General features: G+C 43.6%; 1 protein-coding gene across 1 annotated transcript in view; it reads right to left on the bottom strand.

Annotated features, from left to right (window-relative positions):
- Positions 1 to 20,727, bottom strand: part of dnal1 (dynein, axonemal, light chain 1) — a 50,893-nt gene extending 30,166 nt beyond the window's left edge. The window contains exons 1-4 of the mRNA XM_052022863.1: positions 20,591 to 20,727; positions 20,467 to 20,505; positions 9,166 to 9,275; positions 5,103 to 5,158 (exon numbers count right to left, since the gene is read on the bottom strand). Of these exons, the coding sequence (XP_051878823.1) occupies positions 5,103 to 5,158; positions 9,166 to 9,275; positions 20,467 to 20,505; positions 20,591 to 20,593 (208 nt within the window). The 5' untranslated portion in view covers positions 20,594 to 20,727. The remainder of the gene's footprint in view (positions 1 to 5,102; positions 5,159 to 9,165; positions 9,276 to 20,466; positions 20,506 to 20,590) is intronic.
- Between the last annotated feature and the right edge of the window lie 673 nt (positions 20,728 to 21,400).

Below are 21,400 nucleotides of genomic sequence, written 5' to 3' on the forward strand. Positions count from 1 at the left end.
TGTTCATCGAAACATTCTACATGTTAATGTCTGCGCAATCATGTCCGGGCACTTCACTTGCCGCCCAGCCTCTTGCACATAATCTCATGAAAGAGGGGAGAATAACATCAGTAAAATCCAATATGGAAAAAAAAATCCACTCTAATTCTCTCAAACCACTTGAGATAAAATCTCAATCCCGCATACACAATTTATGGCAATGTCTACAATTTACAAAACAACGATGGGTCCAGCAACACTCAAAGCATTAGTCCGAGTGTATTCCATGAGCAATTTGCTCCGTTTAGCATTAGGAACAATAGTCTCTCTCCCTCACTCATACTGAATGGGTAGCAACATGAAGAACATCTTTAGCCTTGTCCCACATACTAATTAATGAACAAATGGAGGTGCAGTCAAAGGGTGTGCTTGATCCATATCAAACCTGCTGAAAATCTGGCTGATCTGCCCAGATCTTCTGGCTTTTAGGAACATAACTGAGGAAAATTTTGCTATTCCCAAATGCAGCTGAAGCACAACCTTCCACCACAGTTCTGTGGAGGCCCTAGGGCACTTGTGTTGGGCCAGATAGCTCTACAAGGAGTTCAGTGGAGCAGTACCGAATACAATAGATTTTCAAAACCTGCCAGTGGGATTGCATTGGGTGAAACTTGGCACAGGTACTGATTTACTTCAGCTTGAATTCACCCTACTAATTGTTTTGACTGGTATGGGGCAAACATCAGTAACAAGATGAGGGAAAGTATTACCAATAGAATCAGAGAGCACAGAAACAGGCCCTCAGCCTGTGTTCATTCTGACCTTCAAGTAACTATTTGTACTAATCCCATTTTCACATACTTGGCCTGTAGCATTCTTTGTCATGCCATTTCAGATCCTCATCTAAATATATGTTGCAGCTGTATAAAACTTTGGAGTAGTGTTCAGTTCTGATCACCCCATTAGAGGAAGGATGTGGAAGCTTTGGAGAGGGTGCAAAGGAAGTTCACCAGGATGCTGCCTGAATTAGAGAGTATTAGTTATTAGGAGGGGTTGGACAAACTTGGGTTGTTTTCTCTGGAGCATCGAAGCTAGGGAGAGACTTGATAGAGGTTTATAAAATTATGAGAGGGTAGACAGTCAGAGTCTCTTTCCTAGGGTGGAAATATCAAATACTGGAGGGCATTGCTTTAAGGTGAGAGGGGGAAGGTTTAAAGGAGATGTGTAGGGCAAGTTTTATTTTGTTTTTTTTTTAAAGAGACTGGAAGATGGCTGGAAGGTTGCCAGGGGAGGTGGTAGAATTAGATACGATAGTGTTTAAGAGGCATTTAGACAGATAGATGAACATGAAGGGAATGGAGGGATATGGACCATGTGCAGGCAGATGGGATTAGTTTCGTTTGGCATCATGGTCAGCAGGCATTGTGGGTTGAAGGGACTATTCTCATGTGGTACTGTTCTACATTCTAATTGCTGCAAGAGTACCTGCCTCCACCACCCCCTCAGGCAGTATGTGCATGCCTGGATGAACAAGGCAGCTGACTGTGTGAGCTCAGTGCCATTGTGCCCATGGTATTTTTCCCAGCAATGCTTTGGTACCGGTGTTGCATTAGTAGATAAAGACCATATTTTCTTGAAATCCTCCAAAAGGTGCCACTGGTGGCCATGTCAGGGCTTTGCAGCGCCGAGCTCAGTGGTTTCAGCTGGACCTGACTGAAACCCACCCAGTTTGTTCATACTGCTATGGAACAGTAATTAGGGGTGGAGGAAAGCAGTCATAGATGCAGCCCCTATAAACCTGTCCAAATAGGTGGGGAATGATTCCTTGTACCTAAAACATCCAAAATAGGAATAGCCAGAAACATTAGTGTTGTGATCAGCCCTCAAAATTCTGTTGACGGTAGATGGGGGTCCCAAAGTATAGGAAGAGATCTACCTCATTAGCTCTTGAAACCCTCCCTCTACCTTAGTCCTGAACATCAGTTTTCTGTCCATCAGCATCTAGAGGTCTGAAATCACCCCATCTCATTGGAGCATGACTAGTATTGTATCACGACTAGTATTGTATCACTAGAGATTATCATCTGGTTATGCACATATGCAGCAGTCACTAACCTGGTGTCTAAAGAGTGTCATAGAGTCACAGCACGGAAACAGGCCCTTCGTCCCAACTCGTCCATACCGACTAATTTGCCTATCTGAGCTAGTACCATTTGCCTGCATTTGACCCATATCACTCCTTAGCTATCCATGTACCTAAGTGCCTTTTAAACGTTGTAACTGTACCCACCTCTGCCACTCTCTCTGACAGCTCGTTCTACAGACCCACCACCCTCTGTGGGAAAGACATACCCTTCAGGTCCCCTTTAAATTTCTCCCCTCTCACGTTAAAATCTATGCCCTCTAGTTTTAGACTCTCCTACCCTGGGAAAAAGACTGTGGCATCCACCTTATCTATGCCCCTCATGGTTTTATAAATCTCTACAAAGTCACCCCTCAGCCTCCTATGCTCCAAGAAAAAAAAGCCTATGCAGTCACTCCTTATCTCAAGCCCTCCAGTCCCAGTCATATTCTTGTGAATCTTTTCTGCACCCTTTCCAGCTTAATGACATTCTTCCTATGACTAGGCAACCAGAACTGTACACAATACTCTAAGCGTAGTCTCACCAATGTCTTGTACAATTGTAACATGATGTTTCAACTCTGATACTCAGCGCCCTGACCAATGAAGGCAAGAATGTCAAATGCCTTCTTCACTACCCTGTCTTCAGACAAAACCTGACACTAAACCACAAGGAGACATTAGGGCAGATGAATAAAAGCTTGGTAGATTTTAGGAAAGTGAGCTATAGAAACAGTATTTGAAGGAAAGAATTCCTGATACCTTGATTGAATTAAAGGAGATCAAATATTCTGGATGAAATTATAGAGGAAAGGGTAGTGAGTGTTGGTGGGGTGAGGAGGGAGGCTAATGAGGGATTTGAAAACAAGAATGAAAAACTTTAAAGCCGAGGCATTGACTAGTAGGAGCCAATGTATGTCAGTACGAACAGGGTTTATTGGTGAACCAGACCATGAAAGACAGGACATAAGCACATTTGAAGCATCAACACATAGAAGGCTATAGTCCAAGTGCTGGCAAATGGGATTGCATGGACAGGGTGGGCCAAAGGGTGTCCCTCTATGCTCTATGACTCCATAAGCAGCAGATTTTAGGCTTTAGAGAGGGTCAAGTGGAAGAATATTAAAATTGCCAAGTCTGTAGGTAACAATGGCATAAATTAGGATTTCAGCAGCAGCTGAGTTGAGGTAAGGCAATGTTATTGAGGCAGAAATGTCATAGAAAATATAGCCCTAAGTTCATCTCCAATCAAATGTGGTACCCAAGTGGCAAACAATCTGGTACAGTTTTAGACAGATGTCAGGGAGGGGGAAAGAGCTGGTGGCTAGTGAATGGAATCTATGACGAGGACTGAAGGCAATGCCTCAAAAGTGGGACATATCTGCTCATCTGCTACAGTATATTGAACAAGCAATGCAACAATTTAGAGGCAGAAGTGGGCTCATGATTTTGATGATGCAATTTCAAATGATGTTCCAAGAGGCGTGTGTAGATGAGAAATGGTAGGGGCCAACAGTAGATCCCTGGGATGACTCCAGCGCTAATGCTGCATCCATGGGATGTGTACCACTGCAGATGCTTCACTGGCTTCAGCTGGAAAGAATGGAACTAGATGGCAGTACAAAGGCTTTGGAGGAAGATGTGTGTTCAATATTAAAGGTTGCAGACAGGTTGAAAGCTAAAAGCAGTACTTTCATCACAATTTACATGTTCTCATCACTGACTTTGATGAGCCATTTCAACACTATGGCAAGGTTGAGAACCTGATGGGAGGGATTCAAGCAGAATTCAGGGAAAAAGTAGGCACATTTGAGATGCTGTGACATGTTACTTAGATTAAGATCATTAGGTCTTAACCACAAGTCCATAATCTCCTCATATTTGTCTTTGGTGGCAAGGGTAATAAACTCAGGTAAGAGAAACTTAAGAAAAGTTTGCAGATGGAAAAAGAAACCATGAATTATCCTTTCATTCATCAACTATCCATGATCCTGGAGTTATCAGCATTATTGGAACAGGCTCCACTCTCCACTTATCTAATTGTTCATGCGTATCCCTTGGACTTAAAGGAATGGAACTGATGTTGGATTCTTGGAGCCTTGTTCTTTTTACTAGCTTTTTATTTCAAGGCTTTTTGAAACTGAATTCCAATTAACAAACTGCCTGGTGCAACTTAAGCTCACATCCTCTGAATTATTATTCCAGATCATTACACTACTGGGCTAGTAGCATTATCACTAGAAGTAGCATACCCAAAGTTACGCAGTGCATAGTGGCATTAGTGAACATTTAAGATAATAGACAGTATCACAGCATTTCAGAATACACATCTCTGGAGATATATTTTCTCTGGATATGTTTTCTTTCTCTGGAGTGACACAGCCTGAGGAAAGACCTAACAGAAGTTTATAAAATTATGAAAGTCATTGATCGAGTTGTCAGCCAATATCTTTTTCCCAGGACTGAACTGTCTAATACTAGAGGGCATGCGTTTAAGGTGAGAGGGGGGAAAGTTCAAAGGATATGTGGGGGTCAAATTTTTTTTAAAAGCAGAGGGATAGGTGCCTAGAATGTACTGCTAGAGGTGGTGGTGGAGGCAAATACGATAGAGGTGATTAAGAGGCTCTTAGATAGGCACATGAATATGCAGAGAATGGAGGGATATGGACCATATGAAGACAGAAGGGATTAGTGTAATTAGGCATCATTAGCTTAATTAGTTCAGCACAACATCATGGGTTGAAGGACTTGTTCTTGTGCTGTACTGTACTGTCCTATGTTCTATATCTATGATTTTATTTAAAGGTCTTGGGATGCTAGCTTTGCTAATGAAAATGGAGTCATCAAATGAATATTTGCTAATTGTTGATCTGTGTAAAAGTGGAGCTCAACAAGGGTCAGCAAAAATACAAACATACATTCTTCTCCTTCAGTTTTAGGGGAATGTTTGTTGTAAAAGTAAAAACACAAATGAAAACATTAATAAAAGTCTCACACTTACTTAGTCCATTCAAATTCGCTATTTTTTCAATGCAGTTAGTTGAAAGGGACAACTTTCTGAAAAACAAGTGAAGGAATATTTCAAATTTGGGACAACATTACACATTTCCTTCTTGGCACCGATTGATTTTCATTATTTAGCATAGCACTACTGTTGGGAAATGAGGATTTAAAAAATAAAACTGATAAAATCAAGGTCTTTATGTCCACAAATATTAATTTCAGACATATGTTCACCAAAACAGCACTTCTGAGAATCAGTGGTTAGAATACTGTTCTTTCCTTTCCAATGTACTGCCAGAATGAAAGTCTTTCTTTGCTGGCTGCATGAATCTGAAGCAAAAATTATTTCATCTAATTCTGACTAGACCTTAGTTGCATGGAACTCACAGACAGAACTGGCAATCTTACTCAAGTAAGCATCTGGTGTAAGAAACAGAAAAATATCACACCAAAAAGGAGAGAAATTTACATGTATATTGTAATTTTATATACAATTAAGTATTCCTATAGATATTTGTGCCTGAGTAATCTGTTTCCTAATGATACTGTCTGAGAAATACATGTTGTCAAGAATACTTGACTCTTCATTGGATAGTGCATTGGGTTCTTTTGTGTGCACATATATAGAAAATAGGAGTTTTTTTTGTTCTAATTTGTGTTTTTTGTATAATTTATATTTAATTGATGTTTTCCCTTGTGAATGTTGTGTCTCTAATGCTATGTGCCTGTGATGCTGCTGCTGCAAGTTTTTCATTGCACCTGCGCATATGTGTATTTGTGCATATAACAATAAACTTGACTTTGACTTCAAGTAGGCCATTCAGCTCATCAGACCTAGTCTGCCATTCAATAAGATCATAACTGATCATCTCAACACCATATTCCTGCTCTCTTCCCATTTCCCTTGATGTTTTTGTGTCTAAAAATCCATCTCCTTCTTAAATATATTCAGCAATTGGCCTCCACTGCTGTTTGAGGTTAAGAAGTCCACATTCACATCATATTGAGTGATGAAATTTCTCCTACTCTCAGCCTGTAAACTAAGACTGACCCCTCATGCTAAGCCATCTACCATCATATCCCATATGCAGCCAAGTAAAACATCCTTCCCACATCCACTGTTAGCCCCATCAGAATTTATACTTTTCAATGAAAAACCCTCTCAATCTTCCAAATGCAAATGAACACAGGCCTTCTCTCCTCTAACAAAGGGCCTAAGACTCTGAGGAACTCCTGCAATAATAATATAAAGCTGAGATGATTGACCTACAACCACAACCATCTGTGTGTGCTAGGTATGACTCTAGCTAGTGGAGAATCTTCACATTTACTTTACCAAAACTTCACAAAGTCACACTCAGTCAAATGGCACATTGATGTCAAAGACAGATTCTCACCTCACCATGTTTAGACCAATACTGTAATTAGCCAAGGGTTCAGGCAAAATCCAACCTGATCATAGTCACACAGCATGGAAACAGGTCTTTCAAGCCCAAGCCTGCATCAACCATTGAGCACCCACTTACACTAATTTCATTTTATTCTCCACATATTCTCCTCACCTATCCCCCCAGATTCTGCCAATCACCTACAAAGCAGGGGCAATTAACCTACCACCTGAACATCTTTGGCACAAGGGAGGAACCAAAGCACCCAAAGGAAACCCACTGGTCACAAGGAGAACATGCAAACCTCATGCAGATGACATCGAAGGGCAGGATTGAACGCAGGTCACTGGAACTGTGAGCCGGCAGCTCCTCCAGCTACACCAATGTGCCACTGATAATTAGTATTGCATTAGTTTCTACTGTTGACAACACCTTCCATCATTTTGCACTGGGTTGAGAGCAAACTTATGGATAGTGATAACCTCATTTAGATGTGTCCTGCTTTTAGTGGACAAAACACTTTGGCATTTTTCTGCATTGTCAGGTAGATGCCAGTTTCATACGTGTACTGCAATAGCTTGGCTGGAGGTGTGGCTAGCTTAGCATCAGAAATCTTTAGTACTACAGCTAGGATACACAGTGTTCTCAACTGTTGATACCACGTAGAGTGAATCAAACTGGATTCCGTGATCATGGGGATGCCAGACACTTCTGGCTGAAGATAGTGGCAAATGCTTCAGTCTTTTCTTTAGTGCTTCTAAGAGGTGGATGATCACAGAGCTTTTTCTTCATATTAGTTGTTTAAATCTCCAGCATAATTCAAGTCTGTGGTCTGCAGAGCTTTGACCTGATCCATTAGTTGTAGGTTTGCTTACAAACAAATTAGTAGCAGGAGGCCAGTTGGCCCCTTGAGCCTGCTCTGCTACTTAATAAAATCATGGCTAATTGGATTGTAACCTCAACTCTACAATTCCACTTGCATGCATAACCTTTCACCCCCTTGCTTATCAGGAATCCATCTTCTACTGTCTTAAAAACATTGAAAGAGTTTGCTTCCACCACCCTTTGAGAAAGAGTTCCAAATACTCATGATCCTGAGAGGAAAAAAAATCCTCCTGCTATCTTAAACGGATAACTCATTATTTTTAAAATAGTGGCTCCTAGTTCTCAACCCTCTCACAAGAGGAAACATTCTCTCCACTGCCACCCTGTGAATACCCCTCAGAATCTTACTCTTTCAATCGTCACTTCTCACTCTTCTAAACTCCAGTGAATACAAGCCAAGCTTGTCCAACCTTTCCTCAAAGTATTCAGTTCTCTTTCCTCAACTTATTCAATCCTCCTTCCTCTCACCATTCAGATATTATGTTTTTATAAAATTTTACTACCAAAAAAAGGGTAATTTCACATTTTCCCATATTATACTCCATTTGCTAGAACTTTTATCAGGTACTGTAAGCTGTTAGTAAATCAAACAGAATATAATTGTTTAGTGGGGAGGTTTTGCTTCAGTTATATAGGCAATAGTGAGGTCTAGAGTACCATGAACAATATTGATCTCCTTACTTACGGGTGATAACGTGTTGGAGACATTTTGGAAAAAGTTTACTAGAGTAATATCTGGAATTGGCAGGTTGCCTTGTGAGGAAAGGTTGGATAGGCTAGGCTGGTATCCTCTGGAATTCAGATGAATGAGAGTGGACTTAACTGAAACAACTAAAGTTTCCAAGGAATCTTAGCAGGGTGGATATGGCGAGGTGTTTGCTCTTATGGGATACTCTCGAGCTAGGGGTCCCTGTCATCTTCAGCTTTTCCTTCATTAACCTTCCCTATATAACATTATCAGAAATGGTGGTCCCAATTGATCATTGCATAATGCTCCATTCCATTTGCAATTCCAATGATGATGAACAAGCCTGGGAGGATCTGGGCAATTTTTGGACTTAGGCTGATAAAGGATCACTTACTTAAGACTGAATAAGACAGTTTTTTTTGTCCCCCAGAGACTCAAGAGTCTTTGGAATTCTCTACATTAGAAGGTGGAAGCAGAATCTTTGAATGCATTAAGGCAGAGATAGGGGAATTCTTAATAAAGTGGTGAAAGATTACTTCAGGAAAACAAGAATGCAGAGTTGATGTTACAATCAGAGCAACGTGCAACTTAATTTAGCAAGTAACTTAAGGGGCCAAGTGGCCAACTCTTGCTCCGAATTTGACGTTCATTTGAAGAGATTTAGGGAAAGAAAAAGGCCATGAACTCAGAGGAAAAAAGATATGGGGTTGAAATTACAAGTCTGCAACAATCAAACAAACATTGTTTCAACGAATGCAAGGAGCGTTAATTTCTACAGCTTCCTCATCTCCACAATTATTACTCCTGAATTGGGATGTGAACAAAATGACCAAAGTTTTTGTCCCATTGTCAGTGAAATATGTATGGACATAGGCATCAAAGGGTCACAATTCCTTGTGATAAGGTTCAGATGAAGAATACCCACTTAGACAAGATACAAAATGCCAGTGGAACAAATATTGAACATGTTAGGAACTGCAAGGGAAGAAGAAATCTTAAAATATGTTTTTAAACTGAAAACCATAATGTTCTTAAGGAAAGAATGTCCAGCGATAGCAATTCACATAAATAAGCACAAGGTTCAATCTAGAAAAACTTACTCGCAATTAATCAGTGTAGAAAGGGAAGCATCCATCTTTTCAATAGGAGGAATCTGGCCATATAACTTCACCTCCAATGCTTCAGCTGCCTTCTCACCTGACTTTTCTTCCTGAAAAAGATAATTTTTTCAACCGTTTTATCATTTCTGTCTAAAACACAAATAATTTGCACCCCCCATTCCTCCTTCTGTTATTTAAGTCCCTCCAAGGCCTTGCCACAGATCCCACAACTAATCTCTCCAGCATCTACAAAACTTGGAATTCTTTGTTCTCCAGTTATTAGCTTTTAAGATTGCCAACAATCCCCTGTGGAAATAGACTTCCTATATCTCACTAGAAAGTCCGACTTTGACAGAGGCCAATTCAGCCATTGTCCTATCCAGCCAAATAAAGCCATAGAGATGTGGCCAAGCTCTTAAAAGCAGAATGGATGAATGAAAAAAAAACAGGGTGGGAGGTGTAGTCAAGATATCTGTGGGAATCTGGGGACTTGGAATGGATCACTATCACTCTATTGATCACTGAACAGAAGTTGAAAAAGGAAGGGAAGATTCAAATCTGGACGTGAAAGTGAGAGCAGAGTGGAAATTGGCAGCATAAGCCATGTAACTTCTTACCTTGAGTTCTGTAACAGAGTAGGAAGCAGATATAGACATCAACATACCAACCAAAAGTTGGGGGAGAGGATCTGAGGAAGACTAAGAGGACTGTAACACATTTCCCACAAAGGGACAGGCATAGCTTGGGTCTATGCAAGTTCCCATACCATATCTTTGATTTGAACCATAGAAACGTACAGCACAGAAATGGGCTCTTACAGCTCACCTTGCTCATGCTAACTGTGGTATTTACTTAAGCCCATCTGTCCACATTAGGCCCATATCCCTCTACACCTTTTCAAACCAAATGCCTTTTAAACATTGCAACTGTATCTGCCTCCATGAACTCCTCTGGCAGCTCTTTCCTGATATTCATCACCCTGTGTGAAATAGTTACCCCTCAGATCTCCTTTAAATTTTTCCCCTCTCATCCTAAGTATGTGCCCTCTAGTTCTAGACCACCTTGCATATGGAATTTAATCCAGACAAGTAGAAGGTACATCTTAGATCAGCTGTCATTAAATTTCATACAATTCTGACTATCTATCTTATCTATATCCCTTATAATTTTTTAAACCGCTATAAAGTAATCCCTCAGCCTCCTATATTTCAATGAGAATAAATCCAGCCAATAGAATCTCTTCTTATAACTGTAGCCCTCCATCCCAGGTAACATCCTGGTGAATCTCTTCTGCACTCTCTCTATTGCTACCACATCCTTCTTGTAGTGTGGCAACAAGAACTGTACACATTACTCCAGGTGCAGTCTAACCAATGTTTATTCACAACTGCAACATGACATCTCATCTCTTGTACTCAATGCCTCATCCCATGAAGGCAAGCAGAGCTTCACAACACTACGACCACTTTGATCACTTTGCACTAAAATGGACCTTTTTTTTATTCTAATTGTGTTCTTTCTGGTAAGAATTGGGTTTAGTTTATGTTTTTCTTGTGAATTCTGCTTATATGATGCTATGTGCCTGTGATGCTGCTGCAAGTAAGATTTTCATTGCACTTGTACATACATGTACTTGTGCATATGACAATAAACTCTACTTTGACTTTCACTACTCTATCCGCCTGTGTCACCACTTTCCACAAGCTATGGACTTGCACACAAGGTGTGTCTGTACATCAGCGCTCCTAAAATCCTGCCTACTACTCTAAATGTCCTACCAAAATTTGAACTCCCAAAGTGCAAATACCTCACCCTTGCTTGGATTAAATTCCATTGCATTATCTCACACTTATCTGGACTAAATTGGAGGAAGTAAGTTCTTCAATGCAAGAATGAGTTCAGCCAAGGAAATGAGGTAAAGATGGAGGGGGATCTCTTCCAGGGAAAAAATTAACAACCCTCTGATTATCCTAGTGCAAGATGGAGGCGTCAAGACATTGGAAGGCGTCAAGGAGAAATGAGCCAGATGGATAAAGCAAACTGAGGAACACCAGAGTCAGAGTTACACAGCATGGAAACAGGCCCTTCGGCCATGCCAACCAAGGTGCCCCATCCAAGCTAGTCTTATTTGCCACCATTTGATACATAACCTTCTAAACCTTTCCAATCCATGTACAGGTCCAATTGTCTTTTAAAAGCTGTTATTGTACCACTTCATTTATTGTATTCATTCATTATTGTTTTCACTTATTGTATCAACCACTTCCTCTGATAGCTCATTCCACATACACCCTTTGTGTAAAAAAAGTTGCCCCTCAAGTTCCTATTAACTCTTTCCCATCTCACCTTAAACCTATGTCATCTAGTTCTTGAATCCCTAACCTGGCAAAAAACTGAGTGCATTCACCCTATCTATGCCCCTCATAATTTTATACATCTCTATAAGGTCACCGCTCAGTCTCCTATGCTCTAAGGAATAAAGTCATGGCCTGTCTAACCTCTCTCTATAACTCAGTCCCTCAAGTCCTAGCAACATCCTTGTAAATCTTTGCTGCACTCTTTCCAGTTTAATAACATGTTTCCTATAGCAGGGTGACCAAAACTGAACACATTACTCCAAGTGCGGCCTCACCAGCGTCCTGTACAACCGCATCATGACCTCCCAACTTTTATATCTGATGCCCTGATTTAAGAAGGCCAGTGTGCCAAAAGGCTTTTTCACCACCCTGTCTACCTGTGATTTTACTTTCAGGGAACCATGTACTTGTGCTCCAAGGTCCCCCTCTTCTACAATGCTACAAGGTCTCTCGCATCTACACTGACCTCAATTCCTTGGGAGATCCTCCGTCCACAGCCTTCAGCTTCATCCCTCTGCAGATGCTGCCTGACCCCTAGTTCCTCCAACAGTTCGTTTTTTGCTCTAGATTCCAGCTCTGCAGTCTCTTGTCTCCAGCTTCATAGTCCCCGAGCACTATATGGCCCGTTTTTAACCTAGTCCCCAAGATCCACAAGCAGACCCATTGTTTCAGCCTGCTCTTACCCTGCAGAACCTCTGGAAAGTTAGATTGCATGGAATCCAGGGGGAGCTGGCTAACTGGATACACAATTGGTTTGATGGTAGACAGCAGAGTGTGATGGTGGAAGGTTGTTACTTGGACTGGAGGTCTCAGAGATTAGTGCTGGGCCCATTGTTGTTTGTCATCTATATGAATGATTTGGATAAGAATGTACAAGGTATGGTTAGTAAGTTTGCAGATGACACTAAAATAGATGGTACAGTGAACAATGAAGAAAGTTATCAAAAATTACAAGGGGATCCTGATCAGCTGAGTAAGTGGGACAAGGAATGGTAAATGGAGTTTAATTCAGATAAGCGCAGAGTGTTGCATTTTGGAAAATCAAATCCAGGTAGAACTTTTACAGTGAATGGCAGGGCCCTGGGGAACCCTGATTTTAAGGTAAGGGGGAGAAAGTTTAAAGAAGATTTGCAAGGCAAGTTTTCTTTTTAAACACAGAGTGGTAGGTGCTTGGAACATGCTGCCAGGGGAAGTGGTGGAAGCAGAAACAACGGCAACATTTAAGCAGCATTTAGACAGGCACATGAACAGCAAACAATTTACTGGAGGAACTCAGCAGGTCAAGCAGCATGTGGTGGCGGGGGGGGGGGGGCACGAAAAGAAGGGGAGGATAAGAATTGTTGATGTTTAGGGTTGCAACCCTGCATCAGGACTGAGAGCGGAGAGGGGAAATAGCCAGTTTAAAAAGAGGGGTAGTGGTGAGACAAAGGCCAGAGATGACTGGTGGACTGAGGAAGGAAGGGGATGTTGAAAGACGATGGGCAGATCAAGCCAGCAAGGGGAAGGGGAGGGGTGGAGTTAGGAGACATTTTTGATGGAGACAAGACAAAAAAAGGAGGAAGATGGAGCCAGGAGCAGGGTGGGGAGGATGAAGGTGGAGACAGCTGCTGGAGGGTGATAAGCAGGAACACAAAGGGCCACCTGTGCTGGAATTTGATAGGCAAGGGAAGGTGATAATGGGAAGCATTAGGGGAGAGGCAAAAGGCAGGAGGAACCAGGACCAGATGGGGGAGGGGCAGAGAGCCAGTGGGTGAAATGTGTGGGTAGTAGGTGGATGGAACTGGAGGGACAGAAATGGGTAAAGCAGGGCTGGGGGGGGGGGGGGGTGTGGGAAAGGGGACAAAAATAGGGGTACTGGAAGAGGACTGGAAGGAGAGAGAGTGGGGGGTTTGGGGAAACCAGTGGTGAGGGTTCCCTGAAATGGAAAAATTCAATCTTCATACCATTGTAGACTACCCAGCTGGAATAGGAGGTGTTGTTCCCTTAGTTTTCATTTGGCCTCACCTTGGCAGTGGAGAAGGCTGAGGATGGACACGTCAGTGTGGAAATGGGAAGGGAAACTGAAATAGAATGCAACTGGAAGCTTGGGATGGCCATTGCAGACAGAGTGTAAGTGCTCTGCAAATTAGTTAAATGGAGAAATAGAGACCATGGGCAGGCAGATGGGATTAATTTAAGTTGGCATCATGGTCATCGTGGGCTGAAGGACTTGTTCCTGTTCTGTGTTCCATGACTCAGTTGCAGAAAGCAAAGGATCAACACGGACTTAAGTGACTACGCATGCAATTAGTGCTGCTGTGCACATTCACTCCTTGACCACCTGGGCTTCTCCAGTTTCCTCCCACATCCCAAGGACATGAACGTGGATTAATTAACTACTATAAATTACCACTTTGGCCCAATTCATCCATGCCGACTATGTTGCCCAGCGAGCTAGTCCCACCTGCCCACGTTTGGCCCATAGCCCTCTGTACGTCTCCTGTCCATGTACTCATCTAGATGGCTTTTAAATGTTGCTAACGCGCCTGCCTCAACCACTATTTCTGGCAGCTCATTCCAAATATGCACCACCCTCTGCGTGAAGAAGCTCCCCGATGTCCCTTCTAAATCTCCCACCTCCGATCTTAAACCTATGCCCTCTTAGTCTTTTTTTCCCTGGGGAGGGGTTGCTGAAAATGTGCTTTCACTCTGTCTATGCCCCTCATGATCTTAAATACCTCTATCAGGTCACCCTCAATCTCCTACGTTCCAGGGAATAAAGTCCTAGTCTACGCAACTTCTCCTTGTAACTCAGGCCTCTAAGTCCAGGCAACATCCTGATAATCTTTTCTGCACCCTTTCTAGTTTAATAACATTATTCCTATAACAGGGTTATAAGAACTGCACTCCAAGTGCAGCCTCATCAACGTCTCATTAAACAGCAACATAACTTCCCAACTCCTATACTCAATGCCCTGGCTGATGAAGGCCAGAGTGCCAAACACCTTCTTCACCACCCTATTTATCTGTGTGCCACTTTCAGCAAATTATGCACTTGCACTCCTAAGTCCCTCTGTTCCATAACACTCCCCAGGGCCCTACCATTCACTGCACAAGTCCTACCTTGCTTTGATCTCACAAAATGCAATACCTCACATTTATCTGGATTGAAAGCCATTTGCCAATCCTAGCTGATCAAGAACCCCCTGTAATTTTTCATAATCTTCTACATTATCTACAACACCACTTAGTTTAGTATCATCCGCAAACTTACTAACCATGCCTTGTACATTCACATCCAAAGTGCTTATATAAATTACAAACAAAGGTCTCAGCACTGGCCTCTGTGGCACACCACTAGACACAGGCCTCCAGTCCGAGAAACAACCTTCAACTATCACCCTCTGCTTCCTACCACTGAGTCAATTATGAATCCAATCCACTATCTCCCCCTGGATCCCATGCGATCTAACCTTTCAGACTAGCCTGCCGTGAGGGACCTCGTCAAAGGCCTTACTAAAGTCCATAGAGACAACATCCACTGCCCTATCCTCATCCACCCTCTTGGTTACCTCCTCAAAGAACTCAGATTTGTCAGACAACTCCCCACACACAAAGCCGTGCTGACTGTCCCAAATCAGACCCTGTCTCTCCAAATGTTGGTAGATCCTGTCCCTCAGAATTCCCTCCAGCAATTTACTTACCACTGATGTCAGACTCACTGGCCTGTAGTTTCCTGGCCTGTTTTTGCTACCCTTTCTAATCACATTAGCCACTCTCCAATCCTCCAGAACCTCACCTGTAGCAAGGGATGAAGCAAAAATCTCCGCAAAGGCCTCCACTATTTCTTTTCTAGCTTCCCACAAGGTACGAGAATGCACCAGGTCAGGCCCTGGGGATTTATCCACCTTCATTAAATGTAAGGCCTCAATACCTCCTCCTTGCTAATTCGTATATGGTCCAAGACAACACCACTCATTGCCCCCATTTCTTTAACTTCCATCTTTTTCTCCACAGTAAAAACTGAATAGAAATATGCATTAAAAATCTCACTCATTTCCTTTAGCTCCACAAACAGCCATGTTGATTCTCTCCTTAGCCTCTTAATATACCTACAGAATCTCTTCAGATTTTGCCTCACATTGCCTGCCAAATCCTTCACATATCTTCTTTTTGCCCTCCTAACTTCTCTCTTAAGTGCACTCCTACATTTCTTGTAGTCATCACTAGTTCCCAATTGCTTATGCACAGTGTATGCCTTCTTATATTCCTTAATAAGAGCTTCAATCTCTCGTCAACCTGGGTTCCCAAAACCTTGCCCTTCACCCCAGCAGGAACATGCAGGCCCTGAACTCTTGCCATCACACTTTTAAAGGCCTCCCACTTGGCAGACACTCCTTTCCTTGCAATCAATCTTGCCAAAGTTTGCTCTGCCCCAGTCAGGACCTAACCTGTGAACTGGTCATATCCTTCTCCATAACTATTTTAAAACTAATAGAATTATGGTCACTGGACCCAAAATGCTCACTGACAGACACTTTCTGCCACCTGCCCTATCTCATTCTCCAGGAGGAGGTCCAATGTTGCAACCTCTCTAATAGGTCTCTCTAAATATTGATCAAGGAAGCTTTCTTGGACACATTTCATAAATTCCGCTCTGTCTAACCCTTTCACCCTATGGTTGGCTCAGTCAATATTAGGGAAGTCAAAATCTCCCACTAATACTATCCTATTACGTTTATATGCAATCTCTCTACATATCTGCTCCTCCAATTCCTGTTGACTATCAGGAAGCCTATAATACAATCCCACCAGAATGACCATCCCCTTCTTGTTTCTAAGTTCTACCCATATGGCTTCATTGGATGATCCCCCAAGAATATCTCCTTCAAGGACCATTATGTCATGTCCTCTTTGATCAAGGCGGCAATTCCCTCTCCTCCCTTACCTGCACCTCTCACACCTGTAGCACCCGTTTCCCGGAACATTGAGCTGCCAGTCCTGCCTTTCCCTCAGCCACATTTCTGTCATGGCTATGACATCCCAGTTCTCAGAGCCAACCATGCCCTGAGTTCACCTGCCTTACCTGTCAAGCCTCTTGCATTGAAATAAATGCAGTTTAAACCAATGGTCTTTCCTCTCCCTTTACTGAGCTCCTATCTGTCCTGACAACTAAATTTGCTCTCATTGGCTACAGTATTATCCACTGATTTCTCACCAGCCACTCTACTGCTCAGGGCCACACCCTTCTGCACTCTAGTTTAAACCCTCCCAAGCAGCACTAGCAAATCTCCCAGCCAGGATATTGGTCCCCCTCCAGTTCAGGTGCAACCTGTCTCTCTTGTACAGGTCATCCCTACCCAGAAGAGAGCCGCATGATCCAAGAACTTGAATCCGTGCCCCAGCTCCTCAGCTGCTCCACACATTCATCTGAGCTATTTTTCTATTTCTACCCTCACTAGCACATGGCAGCGGGAGTAAGCCAGAGATTACCACCCTTGAGGTCCTACTTTTTAGGTTCTCTTCTAACTCCCTATATACACTGCACAGAACTTCATCCCTCTTTCTACCTATGTCATTGGTACCAATATGCACCACAACCTCTGGCTGCTCACCCTCCCCCGTGAGAATGTTCTGCAGCTCTCTGAGACATCCCTGATCCCAGCACACAGGAGGCAACACACCAAACTGGCATCTCTTTTGCCACCACAGAATCTCCTGTCTGTCCCCCTAACTATCGAGTTTCCTATCACTACCAGCCTGTCTGACATCTCCCTTACCCACTGAACCTCAGGGTTGGTCTCAGTGCCATCAATCCGGCTCCTGCGGCTGTGCCAGAAAGGTTGTCTTTCTCCCCCCACCACCAGTATCCAAAGGGCACTTGTTGCTGAGGTGAATGGCCACAGGGGGACCCTGCACCGTCTGTCTCTTCCCCTTACCTCTCCTGGTGGTCACCCAACTATCTGCAGCCTGCACCTTTAGTGTGATGACTTCACTACAGCCTGTCTATGATGCTCTCAGCATCCCGGATGATCTCAAGTACGTACAAGTCCAGCCCCAGTTCCATAATGTGGTCAGTCAGGAGCTGTACCTGGATGCACCTCCCACAGGTGTAGTCCTCAGGAACACTGGGAGTCTCCCTGATCTCCCACATCCTGGAGGAGAAGTATACCGCTATCCTAACTGACATCCCAACTACATGCATTCTAAATAGTAAAGTTATCAAGGACTTACCAGACCTCACCTGTTTCCCTCCTCTTGTCAAAGCCTCATTAATTAATAGCAAAAGAATCAAAAGGGAATTGATGGGCATGTATCAATGAGAATAAATTACAGGGATGCATGGAAACAAGGAAGGGGAAAATGGGATTACTCCCCTGGGAGCTGGCATTGACTTAATGAGCTGAATGTCCTCCTTGTGTGTCATTATAAACACAAGAAATAAGAATGCAGTGGGGTTGCACAGCATTCAATACAAGGCCCCTTGCTTCCTAAAAGTATATTTAATTGATCTGTATTAAATATTGGTGTCACAATTAAAAGTTTGTCAATTATCCTAAAACAGGCAGTGTGGTCTCCTGTGAAGAATTTTCTATGCCAAAGTAAGCTGTCAGTGGACTGGTTAAGTGGAAAGGAAAGTGGCAAATGGAAACCAATCCACAGAAGTACAAGGTAATGTACTTGGGGATGGCAAACAAGGCAATAGAATACAAAATAATTCATAGTATACCAAATGCAAGACCCAATGAGCTATCTTGAAGTGCATGCCCACAAATCCTTGAAAATATGGGACCAGAAGATAAGGTTGTTAAGGAAGCATTTGAGATACTGGCTGAATTCAGGAGTAGGGTTATGTTGTAACTGCAGAAAAGAAGAGACAGGTCATAGCTAGAGTACGATACATTGTTCTTGTCACCACAGCACAAAATGAATTATGAAAGCACTAGGACACAAGAGGAGATCTGCAAGGATGATGCCAGTCCTGGCAAATCGTGGTTATGTGGAGAAGCTGTCTAAGCTAAGGTTATTTTCTTTGGAATAAAGGGGACTGAGGGGTGATTTAATTTAGGTGAAAAATGAGTAAAGACTGGCAGCAAACATAAAAGGGAATCCAAAAGTATTCTTCAAACACTAAAGTGAATATTTTTATGCTAATTTCCAACCTTGTGTTTCTCAATCCCAGTTCTGGTAAAACCTTGGACAGAGGATGGAAAGCCAGTAAATGGGGAGGAAGGTGCAGGGGATGCTCATGTTCACTGGGGAGTACAGGGTCCATCATGTATAACATGGGTAGAATACTGGTAAGCACAGGTTTAACATTGTGTAACAAGGGTATATAATGCTGGTGGGCAGAATGCTGTCGTTATATGACATCACTACAGTGCTAACAGACACAAATCTGTCATACAAATACAGAAATGGTGGATGCAGGTCTGTCACCATCTGGTACTGTACAAGTAGGCATGGATCTGTCACTATACAACTCAGGATACAGTACTGGCGAGCAAGATCAATTGCTGACAGCAGCTTCTATTTCAAAGTTAGTATAGACATATTGGGCCGTAATATTCTTTGAATTATTCTCTCAGATTTCACTCTTGCTCAACTCAGGTATATGTATCTGAGCTTAATGCATTTCCCAATAAAAAGAACCAGTGGTTTCTGAGGATTAAAGGGTGAGGATTAAAGGGAGGAAATGTGTCTAGCTTCCTAATTTGGGAAGGGGTAAAGCTAGGGCTCGGAGCAACAGATGTGAACAGCTAGTTTTTGAAAAAGAACTCTGAGTGGTTTGGACTTGGCCTAAGAGTTTACCTCTGAATGTAATTGTACACATTTTGAGGACTGCAATGTCTTAAACAGGTAGCCAGCAGATTTTTTGTTGCATTCCATTTCTTCTTTCACTTAAGATAAGGAGTTTCACTGTAAGGAGTTTGTATGTTCTCCCTGTGTCTGCGTGGGTTTCCTCCGGGTGCTCCGGTTTCCTCTCACATTCCAAAGACGTACGGGTTAGGAAGTTGTGGGCATACTATATTGGCGCTGGAGGCGTGGCGACACTTGTGGGCCGCCCCCAGAACACTCTACAAGAAGATGTATTTCACTGTATGTTTTGATGTACACGACTAATAAAGATATCTTATCTTATAATTGGTTCCAACATGCAGGGTTACAGAACATTGACTGGCCCATTGAGTCTGTGCTGCTCCCAGGATCTCCGGTGATAGTGAGGATCTCGTGGTCACCTCATCACAAGCACTGCTCACTGTAAGCCTACCTACAGCGTCACTTTTAGTGGCAGCAAAACTATCAAATTAACCTCATGCATCAACAGATTTAATTACCATAAAACCACTACTGGGAACAGAGGGGTCGGGGACTACGACAGAAAAAGAGAAAAGATGTACGAATCAAAGGGCTCAGGGCAAGAGCACTGCGGTTGACTGGGCAAGGGATAGGGGCAGGGCTTGACCAGACAAGGGACGGTGAGCACAGGGGTAGATGAGATGAGGGACGGAGGTTGCTGGGTTCCATGGGGTAAGGGGTATTGAGGTCCATGAGGCAAGGGACAGGGGCTCATGGGACCCACCGGACGGGGGACAGGGGGTGGTGGGGTCAACCAAGCGAAGGACAGTGTCGCTGGAGTAGATGATGAGGAACGGGGGTGTTGGGGGTCGATGGGGCAAGGTGCGGGGGTGGTGAGTCGAGGGGGCGGGTGTAGGGGGGTGGGAGTCGTGCATGCAGTGGTCAGGGACAGGGGTGGTGGATGGGGCGATGTGCGGTGATCAGGAATGGTGGGGGGACGGGGTGGTGGTGATGATTTATGCAGTGGTCAGGGACGGGGGTGGTGGGGGGGAGCGATGTGGTCAGGGACGGCGGGGGGGGGAATCAGTGATTGATGGGGGTTCGGGGTCAGGGACTGACCCGGGAGTGGTTGAGGTGGTCCGGGGATCCGGCGCCTGTTACTCACCCATTTGGCCAGAGCCTCTTTAATGGTGGTCGCTTTAGCCTAGAAAAGAAGAGGAAAGCCGGCATTACTAAAGAGCGGGCGGGCCGACACGGCGAGCGCGGAAACTGAGGTCACGGCCACTCACCATCCTCCGCCGCCGCCGCTCTGCTGCGGTTGCTAGGCACACCGATGCCCCGCGCAGGCGCGGCTCCGGGGGGCGGGGCGGAGATGACGCGCGAAGCGTCTTAAAGGGCCCCCGCAGGGCCAAATGTCTGCAGGGGAGAGCGGGTCGAGGCCCATTTAGTCCGGTGAAAGTAACTGGGCACCCAGCCGAAGGAAGGATTTATACTTCTGTCGCCCATCTGACGGGATCAGAGCATTCCAGAACTCTCCAGCCAGTGGATTGGTGCTCAGGAGCAATAGTGAAGGGAACAGCCAATTTCTCGTTGCTCCCAAGTTTTACCAGACAGTAACTTGGTACAGGCCGTCCCCGGCTTACGAACGGCCGACTTATGGACACCCCAGGCATACGAACGAGTCCCATAAATATTATTACATTTAAACGAGAACCAGTCTTGGGGCAGAAAACCTGTTGAATGTAACCTTCCCGTGGTAATCGGATTTCATTGTCTCTTAAGAATACAAGCTGCCAAATTCACCACTAGAGGCCACTTAAGAGAGTTGCTTTGGAAACTGATAAGACTGTCGCTTCTATTGATACTTGTGCAACAATACTGTATTACTCTGGTCACCTCATTATAAGAAGGATGTGGAAGCTTTAGATAGGGTGCAGAGGAGATTTACCAGGATGCTGCCTAGATTAGAGAACATGTATTATGAGGTAAGGTTGAGCAAGTTAGTGACACAGGATGAGAGGCGACTTGATAAAGGTGTATAAGATTATGAGGGGCATAGAGAGAGTGGACAGCCAAACCTTTTTCCCAGGGCGGCAATA

The sequence above is a fragment of the Pristis pectinata genome, chromosome 1 (assembly GCF_009764475.1).
Source record: "Pristis pectinata isolate sPriPec2 chromosome 1, sPriPec2.1.pri, whole genome shotgun sequence".
Classification (NCBI taxonomy): Eukaryota; Metazoa; Chordata; class Chondrichthyes; order Rhinopristiformes; family Pristidae; genus Pristis; species Pristis pectinata.